We start from the raw sequence: 18580 nt of genomic DNA, 5'->3' as shown, positions 1-18580 counted from the left end.
ACACACACACACACACACACACACACACACACACCACTACGACTATTATTACTACTAATAATAATTATAATAATAAAACTAATGATGTTGGATTATGGTCCATTTAGAGTCAAATAGACCATAAGGAATTGGGGGTGTGGAAACCACGGTGTGATTGACAGCGAGCACTGTCCAATGGGTGCAGGTGGCACGTGTAAGTGGGCGTGCCCTTTAGCTCTCTGTCAGGCTCCGCCCCCTGCTCCTCCAAATATGGTGACTTCTGGTTTCAACAAACCAAGATGGCGCTGAACAAGACGTCAAAGTGAGGCTTCAGAGCAGCAGCTCAGGAACCAGTGAGTGACGTCATGACAGGTTAATACTCGAGCTGTGGTTTATGAGGTAGAGCGGGTTGTCCACTAAACAGAACGTCGCTGGTTTGATCCCCAGCTGCTCCAGTTTTCATGTGTGTGAATGGAACGTAGGAGAGCAGCTTGTTGTGAACGGGTGAGAGTGACTCGTAGCGTGACGCTCTCAGAGTGAAGGTTAAGTTTAGAAGAGCTCGATATAGAGTAGCTGAGATGTGTGAAGGGAATCGAACGTCAGCCGAGTCCACGAGTGTAAAACAGTTGATTCACAGGAGAGTTTTTCATTCAGGGCCACAGAACCACGTCAAGCAGGAGCCGCTGCATTCCGAGTGTTGACCTTGGACCAGCGTCACCTCACAGTGAGATAAACACCGTGACTGATGGTGTTTAGGCCCAAGAGCACTGTGAGGAATCAAACCTGCGGCTCAAGCTGCACAGGGGAGACTAGTTGTGAAAGTTTCAGGAGCTCTCATCAACCTGAGGGTCGACAGCAGGTCGGATCTAATGCAGAGAACTATTGTCCCAAATGTTGTTGCTGAGTCGATGTTGACGCAGCAGTTTGGTTCTGGGGCTGAAAGTTTGTTCAACAGTTTTTCTGATGTTGAAACATTTGCTGCGTTGTGTTAAAATTCAGACGAGAGGTGAACGTTAATGTTTTTAACTTTTTGACTCAACTCATTAAAACGACCTTCTTCTAAAATGACTCATAACTGGTGACGTGTCGTCTCCCTCTGTGTCTCCACGGTCACAATGAGGAGGATGAGTTAATTATGAAATATAAAAATTACATATTTACATAAATAAAGACAAATTCTAAATAATCCAAAACAACAGTAACTTCATATCGTCAACAAAACATCTGGAATCTCAACGATTGTGAAGTCGACTTTAAACACAAACTTCTGTGTTCTTTAATAATCTTTTATAATATCAGCTTCTGCTTTCACCTCTGTTAGTTAGTTAGTTAGTTTATTAGTTAGTTAGTTAGTTAGTTAGTTAGTTAGTTAGTTTGTTAGTTTATTAGTTAGTTAGTTAGTTAGTTTGTTTGTTTGTTAGTTTATCAGCAGAATTACGCAAAAACTACTAAATGATTTCCCATAAAAAGCCAAGAAAGAACTCATTTTATTTTTTGACAGTTACATAACAATGTACGGATCTCGATCAATCAGACACATTTATAGGACTGATATTTATGAGTGTGATTGGAGTTTAAGAAGCTGTTGTGTTTAGTAGTGTAAAGTTGTGTTAACTAACATTTCAACCTGTTCCATGCACCCGCCCTGAGTCTGGAGGTTAATGAGTTGTCGCTGAGTTTTCTCCGTCACCCAGACGCTCTGGACCTCGAGGACACGTAGAGTTCAGCCGTGCTTGAACAGGGATTAGCTCTTCAGAGCTGTCAAGTGTTTGTGTCTTTTGTGTCGAACATGCGACGCTGATTAATTGAACCTTGTGTAATTAATAATGGACTTGTGCTGTGATGTTGAGAGGCTGAAGAAAACAACTGAAGAGAAGTTCCATTGATTCTTGTTCCTGTGTGAGTCCGTCACTCAGCTTCATGCACACGAGTCCAAACCACCTGAGCTCTGTCTGGCTCCTGCTGCTCCTCATTAGCATCAAGTTCATTAGGCAGCTAATGCCTGTTGCCCAGTCGGGGGGGGGCGAGGTGTGGGAGAATCTGCAGGGTCAGCAGCCATTAGCCCGTCAGTCCAGAGGGTTTTATCCTGCCCCTCGTTCAGGATGTCACAGCAAAGTGCATCTTTCATTACCCAACAGTCCGAGTGCAGCGAGTGCAGCTTGAACTCTGCTGTGGAAAGATCAGTGTTGTTGTTCACAGCTCCTCCACACCGGCCTCGGCCCTCAGCACCAGAAGATCTGGAACCTCCTCGTGTTTCCAAGTTGACGTCTTCGTCTTCTACGTGTACGGCTCCTCTTCTTCATCCTGAGAGATTTGTGTTCTTCCAGAACACGTGAGGAACATGTGAGGAACATGTGAGGAACATGTGAGGAACACGTGAGGAACATGTGAGGAACATGTGCAGACTGCAGTGCAAGGGCAGTATACAAGTACCTGTTGTTACTATAACTTGTTATGAGTGTGTTTGTGTGAATGAGTGTCTGTCTGTCTGTCTGTGTGTGTGTGTGTGTGTGTGTGTGTGTGTGTGTGTGTGTGTGTGTGTGTGTGTGTGTGTGTGTGTGTGTGTGTGTGTGTGTGTGTGTGTGTTGGCTGCAGCTCCTCTGGATGTTCTTCCTGCCACTTCATTCAGGTCCACAGTGATAATACACACAGTCTAAAGGGACATTGATTGACCTGCTCGACACGAACACAGCTACACACACACACACACAGCACACACACACACACACACACACACACCATGCTGACGAGTGGACTTGCCCCGCTGCCAAGTCCAATTAACGGCTACAGCCGCATCAGCATGCCCCTTGTGTTTGGTCTAAATTAATTTACCAACAAACTTTTTAATCAAATTTCACCACAACCCCGAGGGGGCTCTGTGCACTTCAGAGTGTGGAGCTGCGATGTCCGACTCCTGTAACAGGGAGCTGGGAGTTCAGCTGTATGTTGTGTGTGTGTGTGTGTGTGTGTGTGTGTGTGTGTGTGTGTGTGTGTGTGTGTGTGTGTGTGTGTGAGATATGTCTTACTGCCTGAATGTGCAGTAGCTGCTCATTGGATGAAAGTATATTAGAAGATTAAAATATCACATTCCGTCAGAACTTCCCCGTTCACAGCAGATTTCAATGAGCTGGACCACATGAAAGTACTTTGAGCAGCTTGAGGTCGGATTCTGATCTGATCCACGATCCAGAGTGTCATCGTGACCACACTGTGCTGATGATGTCATCTGGAGTCTGAGTGCAGTAGTGAACGAGGAGGGATCTAGGTTGCACTGATACACGCTTTCGACCAATCACGCGTCAGTCTGAGCTGTCATCATCTAATTAAATGAGTTATCCCTTGAACATCAGTGTGACAGGAGCGACCTGAGAGGACGTTCAGGTGTGACGTCATCCCGCGCTCTGAGGCTTATTAAACGTGGCTTCACAGTCATTTAATAAACTTTGGAGGGAAATTTCTTGAACTCATTAATTCTTCAGTTGTGACCCAGAATTTGTCCTTTGACCTTTCACCAGCAAAATCTAATGAACTCATCCTGAGTGAGTGAGACGTAAACCTCTGCATGATCCAGATGTTTTGGGATCTGTCCTGTCATCCATCATGTATTTAAATATACAGTTATCATATATTTGTACTGTAAACTAAGATTTAACAAATAAAACAGACTTTTCGTACAGTTGGTGAAATCAAAACAAATAAACTATATATACATATTACTTTTTACCGTTGAGATTATTAAGTTAGTGGAGAAAATGGTGAAATTATATAAATATATATGTTTTATAATTCTGCGCTATCAAAGATGAACATTTTACATAAAACCTTTCTACATAAGCAGCAGGTGTAACTCATAATATAAAAGTATAAAACCTCAGTTCTGCCGCAGTTTGTTAACCGACCTGTGGAGGTCTGTGTTTCCGCTGCTCTGTGAACAGATCTGTCCGTTCACTCTGCTGTTCTCCATCAGACCCACGGAGTCCTCCTCCCTCTGAACGCCATCCATCTTGTGCGCCTGAGAGTGAGAGAGGAAATGGACTCGCACCTCACCTCGGAAACCTTTTGATTACCCATTTTCCCTCTAATGCCACGTGAGCCCACGCTGGCCCGAACCTCACGGCAGACAACCCATTAAGGGATCTAACGACGTGTCCGCTCTCCTCCCTCTCTCCCTCCCTCTCGCCCTCCACTCTCTGCAGTGCTCTCTCGCTCACTCTCTCCCTTTCTGATTAATTTCCAAACTAACTTGTTTATCGTCCACCGCTGCCTCTCAGCCCGAAGTGGCCGGCACAATAGATGCGTTTCCTCCCCACACGACCGACTTCGCTTTGACTTTGAAAATGGCCTGAAATTATTCATCGGCCGTCTCCCTCCACTTTACATTTGCTCAGAGAGGAGTCGCACAATCGCAGCCTCCCCGCTCTCTTTACATCCTCATCCACTTCTGCCTCAGTCATTTTGCACTTCAAGCCGTTTTGACCTTTCTCAAAGGGGCTGCTGGTGCAGGAGGGAGCCGCCGTGACCTCCAGGGAGGGAGAAGGTTGCTGTGTTGATTCCCCTAAAGCCCGGCTGCTCTCTGGATGCTGATGGGCCGATGGATGGAATCAGAACATACTCAGGCTTTACGATCAGATGACACTTCACTGATCCTTCATGCAGGAATTATCTTCCAGGACACAGAGGGAGAGGACGCAGCAAAGAGCAAGTACAAAAAAACTAAAGAATCTCAGCAAGAAGATGAAAATCCCTCGTGAGCCTTCACCTCATTCAAACAACAGAATTAATCAAGAATATTTGTATTAAATTTGTTCAGATTATAAATCAGCCTGTTTGGAAATAGGTGTAAAACAATGCTGAGTTATGTACTGAACTAAATCCGTAGACTTTATTTAAATGTGGACGACAGCTCCCACAAGTGAAGCCAAATGCCCTTGATCGCCCCCTTGTGGCTGGCTACAGTATAACTCGCACTAACCCTTTGTGTGTCATGTGTATTGTTGGGCCTGAGGGAGTGAAGCAGGTACAACTTGGACAGGACTCTTCAGTATGAAACCAGCAGTCAGTGGGGGCGGGGCCACAACGCGTCTTCTTCTAGGTCCTCAGATGAACTACAGCAGTGGTCAGCCCGCGAGCCAAAACGGACCCGCTATAAAACCTGTTCCACCAGATCCAGAATACAAAGTAAAAGCACTACGTTTACTGCAATGCTTTATACTGAGCTGCATTACAGAGCTTTTATTTTGAAATGTTTTGAACTTGGCTCTGAAGATTGTTTCACAGACTCTGAAACAGTCGACATGTGAACAGTGTCTGAACAGGTTTGAGGACGAGGAGTCATTCTGTATCAACACAGGACAAGAGGACACAACATTACACACACACACCTTTACTATATAGTGTAATGGGGGGGGGTTCTCCTGCAGCAGCGTGCCAGGATAACGATCCGACCTCCGACCCCGGCCCGACGGAGCCATCAGCTGTCTGCACCTCTCACCTCCTTGTGTTTGTCAGTGTGTGGGTGGGAGGACGATCACCTGCCAGGAGCCATTAGACCTGAACTCAAAATTTATGCCCCAAGTTTGCATAAAAGGAAGATCATTAAAATGCAATTAGCTCACAAGCGAGTGAAGCCTCGGCCTGAAGGAGTCCAGCACACACACACAGAGGAAGCAGATCATGTGAGAGGTGGCCTCGGATCATCATTCCACGGCCAAGTTGTTGACGGACGCTAATGACGGCAATTATTCGGTCTTAAAGAAGAACAACAACGTGACAGAGGACAAACTCTCGGGTCTGATACAGTGAGTTTCGCCCGAGGTCCTAAAATGATGTTTCTAGTATTGATCCGCTCGGTGTTGACTCTCCTGTCGTATTATCTGGACGTGAAAATGGCCTCATTAAAAGGAAAATCTGTAAAAACTCAATCAGCGCGACGCTCAGGCCGATGCAGATGCTGCGAGTCCGTCACCGTAAAGTGAGACTTTGTTCTGGGCCTGTGAGCCGTGAACTGTGTCATCCATCTGCCCTGCGCTCCATCACATCCCCCTCATCCCCCACATCCCCCACATCCCCCTCATCGACCCGCCGCCCCGCAGCCTGAAATATGCTGCCACTAATTACTATTATTAATTGAAAATAGGAAATCAATGGCTCTGAATTAAACACAAGCGTGCGTGTTTGTATATGGGTCATCTGTCTCTGAATAACTGGGCTCTGCTCGACACAGTTATCTCACTAACAGGCTGCATCAGAGCCCCGCTGTATTTCCCACAGTTTCCTGGGGGTTTGTGTTGGAGGTGAAAGTGGCTCGCTACAGAAAAGCACGGCTGCTCTTAGAAAGCATTGTTTACTCATTTGTCAGAGAGCGCACGCCGGCTGTCTGACAGCGTGCTGATGAAAATACTTTTCTCATGCGCGAGCGGTGTGGCCTTGAATAAAGTGGAGGATTGCCGGGCAGAACATGGCTGCTATTGGAAATATAAATGAACTGTGCTTCATGACTGTATATTTTCCGCTGACCTTCCTCAATGAGCCTGTGGAACCTCTCAGTTAAAGCTGCCAGGGCGTGATTTCCTCAGCCCGACTGTAATCATTGTTTCCACACAAGTGAAACCTTGTGTTTTACTTCCCCACACACGATAATGAGTCGACCATATTACAGCTCTGGAATCTGCAGCCGTTCACAGCCAGACGCTTTATTCTGCCGCAGAGGAAGTTATTGTCTTTGTGTTTACGGAAGCAACAATAGCAATTTGTTTGGAATAAATTTAAGAGCAGCGTATTTAATAATAGATTATATTGGGCCAGCGCCTGCGGTAAATGCAAAACACTGGAGCAGCGACTGCTTATCGCCAAAGGTGTCGTCAAAGTCATGAAAAACAAGGATCGTACAGATTGTTGCTCTCCGAGCCAATCGCCTCCTTTTCTGTTTCCTTTTGACAAAGATGCAATTGAATTAAAATTGAATGACTTAAGCTCGAGGCTGTGTGTGTGTGTGTGTGTCTGCGTGTGTGTGTGTGTGCGTGCGCTGACTGCATCGTGGATTGGCTCGTGCCCAGCAGTGCAGCTGAGGGAGGCTGCTGATTGGCTGTCAGCATCATTGATCCCCAGCATCTTGACAGGGTGAAATCTTGAAGGCGAGTTGGACGACTGAACAACTTCATGATCATTTATTCGTCCCTGTAACGAGCCCGTTTAGTGGCGCTCACTTCACAGGACACGTGTGTGTGTGTGTGTGTCTGTGTGTGTGTGTCTGTCTGTCTGTCTGTCTGTCTGTGTGTGTGTCTGTGTGTGTGTGTGTGTGTCTGTGTGTCTGTGTGTAGATTGATATTGGTCTTGTTTTCCTGTTTAAATCATAAATAACTACAGCAGCTGTATTCATGGTTAATCAATCACTCTTATTAAAGCTCTGTAGATCAGTTCTCAGCCGTTAATATTAATAATCTGTTTGTGCTGCCAGGTTGATTTTCCTCCTCCCGTTCTGACGCTAGTGGAACAAACAGCGATCTGTGTTTGAACAGAAGTTTAGTTGTAAATGTTGAAGATATGAATAAACATAACAGAAGTTACAAATGAGTCTTTGGTTCCAGATGCAGCTACAGTTTTTCATTCTTCATGGAAATGAGGTTTATATTTCTGCTAATTTCTCACATTTTGAATGAACTGGTTTTAATGAGTCATTCTGAAAATGTTCCTCCTGAATTCATCAGAACATTCTTTAACAAAACAACATATTTAATTTACTTTTCATAGAATGAATGAATTTGCCTTTAAATGGAGTCATTCTGACCTCGTGCATGAGAAGAGTTTATATGAACTTGTGTGTTTACGACCTCAGATGAATTCTCTAAACGATCAGAAATCTTTGTTCACGTTTGCTGAATTCATTTTTAATTTTAAAGTCATTGAATTTCTTGACTTTTTAGTCGTAAAGAGTTTGTCTTTATAAATGTATAACTCGTCTGGGGAAAGTGTTGATTCCAACAGACTCACTCATCTTTTCCTTCATCGTAGTTTTGTGTTTCTGGAGAATCAGTTTTTGTTGCTCATGACCGACGACATCATTCACGTTGATGAGTCCCAGATCTGTTTATTTAAAGTTTATATTGAACGTGTCCAAATCCAACCAAAGTCTCCGCACTCCACCGGACTCTGAACACACAGATTTATAGTAGATTCATCTGTTAAATGAATGAATTACTAAATAACAGAACAAGTTTTCATTTACAGATGTTGTTTCCTGAATGATATTAATCAAACATGAACCCTCCCACCTGTAAAACAATCTACACTGTAAAAGGTGTGATCGTCGGAGCAGGGCCTCCACCGATCAACAGATGGCTGAGCTGCAGTGTTTCCCAGCACTCAGCAGAATCCCCGCGGCCTCACTTATTGGCAGGGTATTCCCTCCTCGCTCTCGTCCGATCGGGCCGCTCGTCCATCACTGTCTCGCCGGGGACACGATTAATTTCCTCGTCATATTAGAGCTGACGTGGCCGAGTCATCTCACCACAGACTTTGTCACTTGAATCTGTGCGATGAGGAGTTCGGTCTTTTCTGCAGCGTCTCAGGTCATTAGTTCAGAATCCGAGTGATACGTGTGTGTGTTCATCACGTCTGTGTGCGGCTGCTTCACTTTCATTCCCACAAATGGACAAATAGACAAATAATTGGATAAACTCTTTGTGTTTAGTCTCCAGTGAGCTCAACGATCAATGTTCTCTTGTCCGGCTCTTTCATTCTGATGCAGTTCACTGAGGATTAAAACACTGTCGCTCAAACGCTGCTAATTCAAGTAGTGTTTGAATTCTTTCATACAGTTAATCACTTTAACCTGGTTACTCATAATACCCTCCTCCTCCATGTTACAGATGGGACATGGACCAAACTAAACAATCAAAGTAGACGTTAAATAAATGTTAAAGACGGTTTCTGTCATTTCAGGTCGTTCTTATCTCACTGATGTTTGACATCATGATTGACAGCTGAGGCTGACTCATGATTGGCCGAGCTCTTGTATCGGTGTCACCTCGTTACCACGGCTTCGCTCCACCATCGCTGTTCAGACTCCAAATGACGTTCAGATCCCAAGATGGCAGATTTGTCTTAATATTGGTAAAGTGAGACGAGGTGGAGACACGTCTGTGTGAAAGATCCTGAACCTGGAGCATAGGGACGTGTTTCTGTTCAGGTCAAATCCAGTAAATGACAGAAAAACAACTTGTTTCCACTGAATCGTGACTAAAGATGAATTATTACATTTACATAACTTCTCGTGTCATGAATGAGCTGCACAACGAAGCCTTTAGATTTTGATGTTACTTTCTCTGACAAACACTCGCAGAGACGAGAGAAGCAGCATTTAAAGTAGGTGCAGCATTCGATTTAGTGACGAGATCAATCAGCCATGCACAGTGGTGTGTGTGTGTGTGTGTGTGTGTGTGTGTGTGTGTGTGTGTGTGTGTGTGTGTGTGTGTGTGTGTGTGTGTGTGTGTGTGTGTGTGTGTGTGTGTCTGTGTGTGTGTAGGTAGACATTACCTACTTTTCTACACAACTGTAAAATAGGACCTGTATTAAATTTTCATATCCACGCTGTCATCATGAGCCTCAAATTCTAACACTGTGGAATAAGTTCATTTTTCCATTCGATGTGTTTTTTATCTGCTGAGCTCACAGTGTGTTGTAACCTTATTATGCTGGATGTAAAAAGAGCTGCCAGTGTGACTTGTAGCAGCTTCACAGCAGCCGTTCCTCTTGAATACCTTAAAGTAAATAAAGCAGTTGCACCTTAGAGAAATATCCAGCAGCAGCACGTCGCAGGTTCTTTAATCATCAATATTTCTACCATAACAATGTCGGAGATGAGGATGTTACAACGTGACGACGAGATGAGCTGAATCTGCAGCAGCTCCTCGCGGCTTCACGGAGCCAGGGGGCGCTGCAGCAGGCGAGGCCACCGGGGAATTGAGACCCGAGAACAGCTGATTACGTTCGATGTAGCCCCCCCACCTGGGCCCCTACAGTCCCTTGATACGCTCCTACACTTCACCGTGCGTTTTACCAGCCTTGTGGGGTCAGAGAAACCGCCGCCTCACTTCCTGCTGAGCAGCAAACAGCTGACGGACATCTAGCAGCTGAAGAGCCGGAGTTCCCTCAGGAGCTGGAGGGGATGTTGGACTTGGATTCATCAGGTGGACTCGAACACGGCTAAGGAAGAACGATAAGACGTGACTTGTTAACAACGTCACACACACACACACACACACACACACACACACACACACACACACACACACACACACTCACAGGCCTGTACAACAACAACACAAATACTTGAGTTCTTGGGCAAGAAGCTGAATATAATTTAAAATACAACTTATTGAGCTTTGAATTGTGTTTTTAATGATCAGTGTTTTTATGAGACTCGACTCCAGCACTTTGACAATTAGTCTGAACAGCTCCTGGTGAAATGAGACAAACAAGATCAACGAGGGGAGACGATAAAAAACAAACTCTGTTTTCTCAATTACAGCAAAACAAACATTAGAAACGTTGAAGTGTGTTCGTTGGAACCAGTTCAGATCGAGCGTCAACTCAAACATCTGTGAAGTTCACACGTCCACCGAACACCAACAGTCACGTAGATTCAGTCAGGCTGCACCAAGTGACCCAATCCTGGATCCGCTCGCTGATCCAGGACAAAAACTGTGTAACAATTTCTTAAAGGGGAAATCGATGTTCCTTAAAATCAGAGAGGAAAGTGGAGTGAAGCTGCTCAGGTTGAAGCCTCAGAAACCAAGTGTGAGATTAAGAAGGTTATCTGCGACATGAGAGAGGAACCTGCAGCCTGGAAGTATTCCTGAAAGAGTTTCCTCTGCCACAGTAGATTATACTGCTGTTAATTTAGTGCAGAAAGTTCTGCTTAGTGCCAGAGAGCTGCTCTTGATCAAAGTCATTAGTCACTCGATTTGGACTCTTTGCTGCTGAATAATTGAGGCTGTGAGAGGATAAAGGATTTGACTATGCCGGCTGACTAGTTAAGAGAAATAAAGAGAACTCCCCTCTTTCAAAGAGAGAGAGACGAGGGGAGGAAGAAAGAAGGAGAGGGAGGACAGGAGGAGCGGAGACAAAGGAGGAGAGTAAATTAGAGAAAGATGGAGAGGGAGGGAGTGAGTCAGATTTATGCTTTGTCTGCTCGTAGCTCTCTGTCCACCACCGACCTGATGAAACATTCAACACTGTGTCTGAGACCACCGCCGTGTTCGGGGGGGAAGTTCCCCCAGTCTGAACAACTCTCTCCTGGTTTCTCCACATGTGCAGAACCCAGGCTTCGTGTCTTCAGCTTCTCCATCTGTGTGAACTCCGTCTTTAACACGTTGACTCCAGGAGGAACTGAGAGGGTTCGGGGTCAAAGGTCGATGTGACCTCACTCGAGAATGATTGAGCTCATTGTGACAAACTTCATCAGCTCGACGACATGACTCCTCCCAAAAGCCAAGCATCGCTGCAGTGCAGGTCATAACCCCTCCTCCTCCATGTTAGCAGATGGGACATGGAGCAAACTAACAAATCTAAGTAGACATTTAATAAATGTTTGTCAGAGACGTTTCTGTCATTTCAGGTCGTTCTTATCCCACTGATGTTTGTTCACGTGTTTCTGATCAGTTTGGGTTTAATCAGTTATTTGATGATATAAAAACAGGCTGAGACGTGATGATTGACAGCTGACACTGACTCAGGATTGGGATGTGATCTCCAGATCTGATTCTCAAGACAGATATTGGCTTTATTTTGTCAATAGTGGGAGGACGTGGAGATGTGTCGTCCATTTTTATTCACAGTCTATCTCTTCGACTTGAGTTAGCATGCTAACCAGCTAGCCTCAGCCCATGTCATCTCTTTCCTATAGGAAGTCGCTGCTCAGAGGATGAACGTCTAAGCTTCTAAAGCAGGCGACCGCCAGTCAGACGTGGAGGTGAACTAGAACTCGGCCGGTTGGTGCAGGCGAGTAACCACGAGACGCTAACTCTCGTTAGACCGCTCACTCAGAGCTCTCAAACTCTGGGAAGCTTCCCTCTTCTCTTTCAGTTCAGCCTGTGAGTGTTAATCAAAGACATAATCGTGCTTTGATTCAAGTTATCTGAGATGATGTAATATGAAATACAACCTCCCATCTTTTCTCGTTTTCATCTCATTTCCTCCGCTTGTGATTTAAAGCAGCAATTCATCCACTTCAGCTGTGATATCTCTTCCATGTGTGTTTAAAGGGTTTGACATTTCATTCTTCTGGCCCAGTCATACGCAGATGAGTAAATTTGAGTAAATAAGAATCTATTAGAGTAGAAAGCTGTCGGTCCGTGCTCATTTCATTCAGCTCCTCAGAGTGGACGCAGTGGTCTAGAGAATTAAAATGCTAAACGCTGAGTTTTCTGCTGTTGCAGCCTGATGGGATGACTGCGCTGATGTATGGAGGAAACTGCACGACTTCCTGCATCCATCACGCTGCATGTCACCGCTGCAGGCGGCTGTTTGTGGGGTTTTGTTCACCGCCATGGTCACGTGTGGTCAGGATAAAGAGGAGCCATATTCAGGAGTTCATTCAGTTCTGAGCATCGTTCACAGTCTGTGCTTCCCACCGTCAGGACCCAAAACAACTGACAGTGACCGGTCGTCAGACGGCGTGTGTCAAGATGACCTCAACCGGTCGAAGACCAACTCCAGAGAAAGTCCAAGTGCTTAGACACCTTTCAGAGTCCATGTGTGAGAACGTTATCTGAAGCAGCAGCAGCAGGTTGTCGGGTCCGACCCGTTCACACCAACAGGATTCAGGCGAGGGGCGGAGCCTGTAGAGCAGCAGGAGGCGGGACATGACGTATAAATTCTGCTGTGGAAAGATCAGTGTTGTTGTTTACAGAAAATGTCCAGAGACACTGACACAGAGATTTGTTCTCACACACAGAACCTGCAGAACACGTCAGGAACACGTCAGGAACACGTCAGGAACACGCCAGTAACACATCAGGAACACGTCAGGAACACGTCAGGAACACGTGAGGAACATGTCAGTAACACGTCAGGAACACGTCAGGAACATGTCAGGAACATGTCAGGAACACGTGAGGAACATGTCAGGAACACGTCAGGAACACGTGAGGAACACGTCAGGAACACGTCAGGAACAAGTCAGGAACCACCGCCAGAACATGTCAGGAACACGCCAGGAACACGTCAGGAACACGTCAGGAACACGTCAAGAACACGTCAGGAACACGCCAGGAACACGCCAGGAACATGTCAAGAACACGCCAAGAACACGTCAGAACAAGTCAGGAACACGTCAGGAACATGTCAGGAACACGTCAGGAACACGCTCACCATGAAGTCAGGAAATGATGTAATATGGTGTAGTTATGTATTAACTTTTGCAAACTGTGAGACATTAGTCTAAATGATCCTTATGGATGTTTGAGTGAAACTAGCTGGATCAGGTGTAAACAGTGCATCGTCTCTGCAGGACGACAGGTCACCTTGAACCGGAGCGTTTCACTTTCAGCACAGTGGAAAATTCATCATCCACAGTTTTATGCAAATTCCCCAAAGTCATCGGCTCCAGTTCCAAACTGAGCTGTTGTCCAGAGGTTTCATTTATCTCCACTCTCCACTCAGCAGATTGTTTCCACCTGCTCACAGACACTGACTCTTATTGTAACCAGCAGGTGTTAAATTGAAATGTGAGGACGACGTGTGTCCCACAGAACAGTTCTACACTTACTGATCAAAACTCTGCACTCGCTGAAAATGCGAGGACATGACTCGTCTCGTCTTTTCCTGCCGTCACGTGTGATGACAATTGAAGGAGACAGAAAAGTCCCTGCAGCTGCAAAATGGAAATTTGTCAGAAATATTCTGTGAAAATGTCAGAAACAAGTGTGGTAACTTTTTAACTTTCTTATGTTTTAAGCAGTGCAGTGTTTTATCCATTGATTTCAAGGCAACAGATTTCTCCACAGCTGTGACTCTGTCTTCTCCACAGCATCAGATCAAACTGAGACCTGTTCGTTGTGTGTCTTTGCTTCATAAGAGAAGGATGTGATCACAGCTGGGGAACAGCATGTGTTTACTGCCGTCACAATCTGAGTGATGAAGCGTAAACCATTATATTACTCTTCTGTTGATGAAGACTCAGAACAACACTGGTCTTCACTGGTCTTCACTGGTCTTCACTGTTCAACATCTTGTTGGTACAAGCACAAGAATTGACAGAGTTTCTTCAAAACACAAATCAAGTCGTCCTTTCTCTCAATATTTCTCAAACTAAGCCGATAACTTTGTATCCTCTGTGACTGTAGGCGTGATGTTAACGTGTTTTCCATTTCGAGGTACATACGATGATGGTCATCAAAGATCAGAAACACTGTGACGTCACCTCATGAACTCAGAGAATTTAAATTCTTCTAGCTCAAATACTGACTGATGGACTGTTAGAAGTTGGTGGTTAAAGGTTAAAGGTCAGTCTGACGTTACGTCTCCACCTGTGATATGAGTGTGGACACACATGGATGTAAACTGACACTTGACTGATCATCATCTAGTTGAGAAATCTTTCCTCCTCTCCGCTCAGCTGAGTCACTCTGAGACTCGAACCCTCCTCACTCTGAGACTCGAACCCTCCTCACTCTGAGACTCGAACCCTCCTCACTCTGAGACTCGAACCCTCCTCACTCTGACCCAATGTCTTTAAATCCCCTGTTGACTCGCTCTCCTCTGTCCAGGCTGCGAAAGCGACTTCTGGGGCCCCCACTGCACCAACCGCTGTCAGTGCCGCAACGGCGCCAAGTGTAACCCGATCACCGGCGCCTGCGTCTGCACCGACGGGTACCAGGGCTGGCGCTGCGAGGAGCCCTGCGACGCCGGCTTCTACGCCAAAGACTGCCTGCTGGAGTGCCAGTGCCTCAACGGCGCCACCTGCCATCACCAGACCGGCGAGTGCCTCTGTGCACCTGGATACACCGGAGCCTTGTGAGTGTCAGCTCCTCCTCACATCCTCATGAACTGTTATGATGAAGAGCCACTGTGAGCAACAAGGGAAGACATGTCACCACTGCTCAGTTTAATGATTCATCACTTTTATACTAATGTAGATTTAATCTACTTCTTACCCAGAATGAACATGATAGCATCAGTAGAATGTACATAACAAAGACAGTGTTACTAATCAGGAGAGACTTTCCCCGTGCTCAGCTCTAACAGACTGAACCTCCAGTGATTCTGCTCCTTGTGTCTCCAGCTGTGAGGAGCCGTGTCCTCCAGGGAAACATGGATCCCTGTGTGAGCAGCGCTGCCCCTGTCAGAACGGAGGGGCGTGTCATCACGTCACTGGAGAGTGCTCCTGTCCCGCCGGCTGGGTGGTACGACCGCCTTCACCACGTTCAACACCAGACCCACTAATGTGCATCACTGCTGGAAATCAAGTTTATACTTTATAGCTCAGAGCTGAGATCGTCATGTTTGAATTTGAATGATGAGGAATAGTTTGTTTAACAAGTTTAGTTTTTACAGTGTTTTTTCCCTGAAGTTAAATTTGTTTCAATCACATTTTATTGATGTTGTTCATATTCACAAATCTCACTTTGTCCTGTAGAAATTAACAAAGTGCGACATCCTCTGTTCTGATCCCTCGAACCAGAGTGAGGAGACAATCCCAGGAAAACCGATCTCAGCTGTTTCCGTAGAAACAAAATGACTCGTCTGATCGCTGTTTCTGTTTTCATACACCTTGTTAGTTTTGGTTGTTTCTCAGATTAATTCTTCAGGTCTTCTCTCATTGTCTCGTCCCAGGACTGTGATACTGGGTCTAACGTGTTCTCGTGTTTCCTCTGTAATCACGTGATGGATTTCCCTCCTCAGGGTCCGGTCTGTGCGCAGCCGTGCTCCTTCGGCTGGTTCGGCATCAACTGTTCCCTGGAGTGCACGTGTCGTAACGCAGGCCTGTGCGACCACATCAGTGGCCAGTGCCAGTGCACAGCCGGCTACATCGGAGAGAGGTACTTCATGATTATTAATATGATATTTCCAATCGTTTTATGAATAGTTGTAATGTTAATTATAATAAAAAACACAGTTATACGTTTATATTAAACTTTATCAGACTCTTCAGGGAAATTTGCTGCAGATATGAGCAGAATTCTTCAGGGAGAAACGTGGATATGAGCACATGGTGAATCCTGTAATTTCTAATAAGCAGTTTGGAAACTAATGGAAACAATGAGTCAATGTAAACATGTGTAAAGAGGAAGTTTGAAACAGAAGCTGCAGATGTTCACAGCTGCATTAAAGACCACATTAGTAATAAGGGACATTAATATAAGTCATATTTAGTGTGAACACTGTGGATTTACATACATTTACATACATTTATATACATTTATATACATTCATGAACCCTCACGTGTTTTTCTGTCTCTTCAATACATTTAGATTTATCACGTGCGACATGAAGCCGTTTAACATGAATCGTACGTGAGAGAATAACTGAGCAGAACCTGAATTTCACCTCCACGTTAAATGTTAATGTCCGTCCTCCTCCTCTTCCTCATTGGACACGTCTCTCTTTCCTTTTTCATCCGTCTCTTCTCTCCCACAGTGAAGAGATTCTAACCGACTATCTGAAAGAGTTTTATTTCCTCCATCATCTCAGACGTTAGCTGTAAAAGACTTTCTCTCTCTCTCTCTCTCTCTCTCTCTCTCTCTCTCTCTCTCTCTCTCTCTCTCTCTCTCTCTCTCTCTCTCTCTCTCTCTCTCTCTCTCTCTCTCTCTCTCTCTCTCTCTCTCTCCTGCGTCCACTCTGTCCATCTCTGTGTCTCTCGCCCTCCGTCGTTATTCTCAATTGAGCCAAATTACCTCTATTCATTCGGGCCCAGACAGGTGAATTAGCCTACATGGAATAATTCCCAGATTGAGTTCTCTCCCACCGCGTCCTCGCTCTAATGGAATTAGTCGAGATAAGAGTCCAGAGGAAGTCGCTGTGATTTAGACGTGACACTAAACATACGTCCTCACTGAGCCATTTTAATTGAGTGATTTGTCTATTTCTTAATGGTTTCACCGTGCGTACGTGTGAAGAATGATGCAGAGACGCCGGCTCCTACTCGACTTTGTTTCTCTGTTCAGTCCCGTCTCCTCAGTCGCTCATTATAATCCATATCGCCACTTTGTTCGCTTTCACCTTGAGCACTGCTCAGGGTCTCGGCATAATGTGTCGCCGCTTGACCTCATAATGGCGAGTGTACGTGACGGTGGAGCGTGCTCAGTGTGAGAGTGGTGGATAGTATCAGTGAGGAGTTAACGTGGAGGATCAGACGTGAAACCTCCTTCAGACTGTGACTTTATTCTGTGACACATTCCAGTTATTTATGTTCACTTCCTGTTCTATTTTGAAATTCTTCGCTGTGTTGTCTTTTCTCATCCTCTCCCCTGCCCCTGCTGTTTCCCACCAGTTCAACCTGTTTCACTCTCACCTGCTTCCACTTGTCGTTTATCAGATTCTCTTTATTTAATTTTCCACTTTTCATCCTTTCCATTATAAGTTTACTTCTTTAGAGCTTTTTCACAGACGAGAGTCACAGAGTTCTTTAGAGGAAGAGGAAGTTAAAAACAGAAACATCTGTACCTGCGTCTCAGTGAGTCTCAGTGTGAGTCTCTGTGTGAGTCTCAGTGTGAGTCTCTGTGTGACTCTCTTGTTGTGTAACATTTAGATTTGGAACAAGATGTTTCTCACAGAACTCAGTGTTTGAATGAAGCTTCAGTGGAATCTGTCTCTGGTGTATTTGTCCGTCAAACATCATCATAAGATGAGACTTTATTCATTCTGAGGGAAATTCTGCTGCCTCGTACATATCCATAGAAATGAGAATAAGAAAAGCAAAGTGACCTTAGAGAAACTAATACTTAACTAAAGTGGCAGTTAGTAGAAATTAAATGATAACGGAGTATTATGGGATATTCCACATGATATTGAAGTTGAAATCTTGCACATTGTATTGAAATATAGTACGAGTAAGTTATTCTAAGGATTTAAAAAATGAGGTGTGAAGGGAAACCAGGATTTTATTTCAGTTTCGGTTCAATATTTTAATCTTTATAATTGAAGAGGAAGTTGGACGATGAGGGAATAAATCAGTCGTCGTGTGTTTGACAGAAACGTTTTTTAAAGAACTTGGGCAGGAAATAGGATGAAGTTTGTATTATTGTGACCGAGGGAACCTGAGCAGCTTGAGAGTTTAATTAAAGCAGAGATGTGACTGGTGTTAGTTTCTCTTCCTTTATCTTTCCTCATTCAGCCTCTCACACACTGATGTGTAGAGTAACTGAGGCTCAGTGTCTTGCTCAAGGACACTTCAACATGTGGGCAGATGGTTGGATGGTTGCTTGGAGACGTGTTCGTCCGATAAAAGGTTTAAAATGAGACAGAACCAGGACGTTAGAGAAGAGTGAGACGTCCTCTACAGTTAGAATGAGCTCTGACGTTATGTGACACGAGTCCACGATGTTGGACGGGATCTGGAGGAGACGCACAAAAACCTTCACCTGCAAATATATCGATTTT

The 18580-nt window shown here is 45.0% G+C and overlaps 1 protein-coding gene across 3 annotated transcripts in view; it reads left to right on the top strand.

Annotated features, from left to right (window-relative positions):
- Positions 1 to 18580, top strand: part of LOC118107642 (multiple epidermal growth factor-like domains protein 11) — an 89609-nt gene that overhangs the window by 42746 nt on the left and 28283 nt on the right. For all 3 annotated transcript variants that reach the window (XM_035155668.2, XM_035155667.2, XM_035155666.2), the window contains exons 7-9: positions 14748 to 14994; positions 15263 to 15383; positions 15883 to 16019. In XM_035155668.2, the coding sequence (XP_035011559.2) occupies positions 14748 to 14994; positions 15263 to 15383; positions 15883 to 16019 (505 nt within the window). The remainder of the gene's footprint in view (positions 1 to 14747; positions 14995 to 15262; positions 15384 to 15882; positions 16020 to 18580) is intronic.

The sequence above is a fragment of the Hippoglossus stenolepis genome, chromosome 1, assembly GCF_022539355.2.
Source record: "Hippoglossus stenolepis isolate QCI-W04-F060 chromosome 1, HSTE1.2, whole genome shotgun sequence".
NCBI lineage: Eukaryota > Metazoa > Chordata > Actinopteri > Pleuronectiformes > Pleuronectidae > Hippoglossus > Hippoglossus stenolepis.
This window is presented reverse-complemented; position numbering and strand designations above follow the sequence as displayed.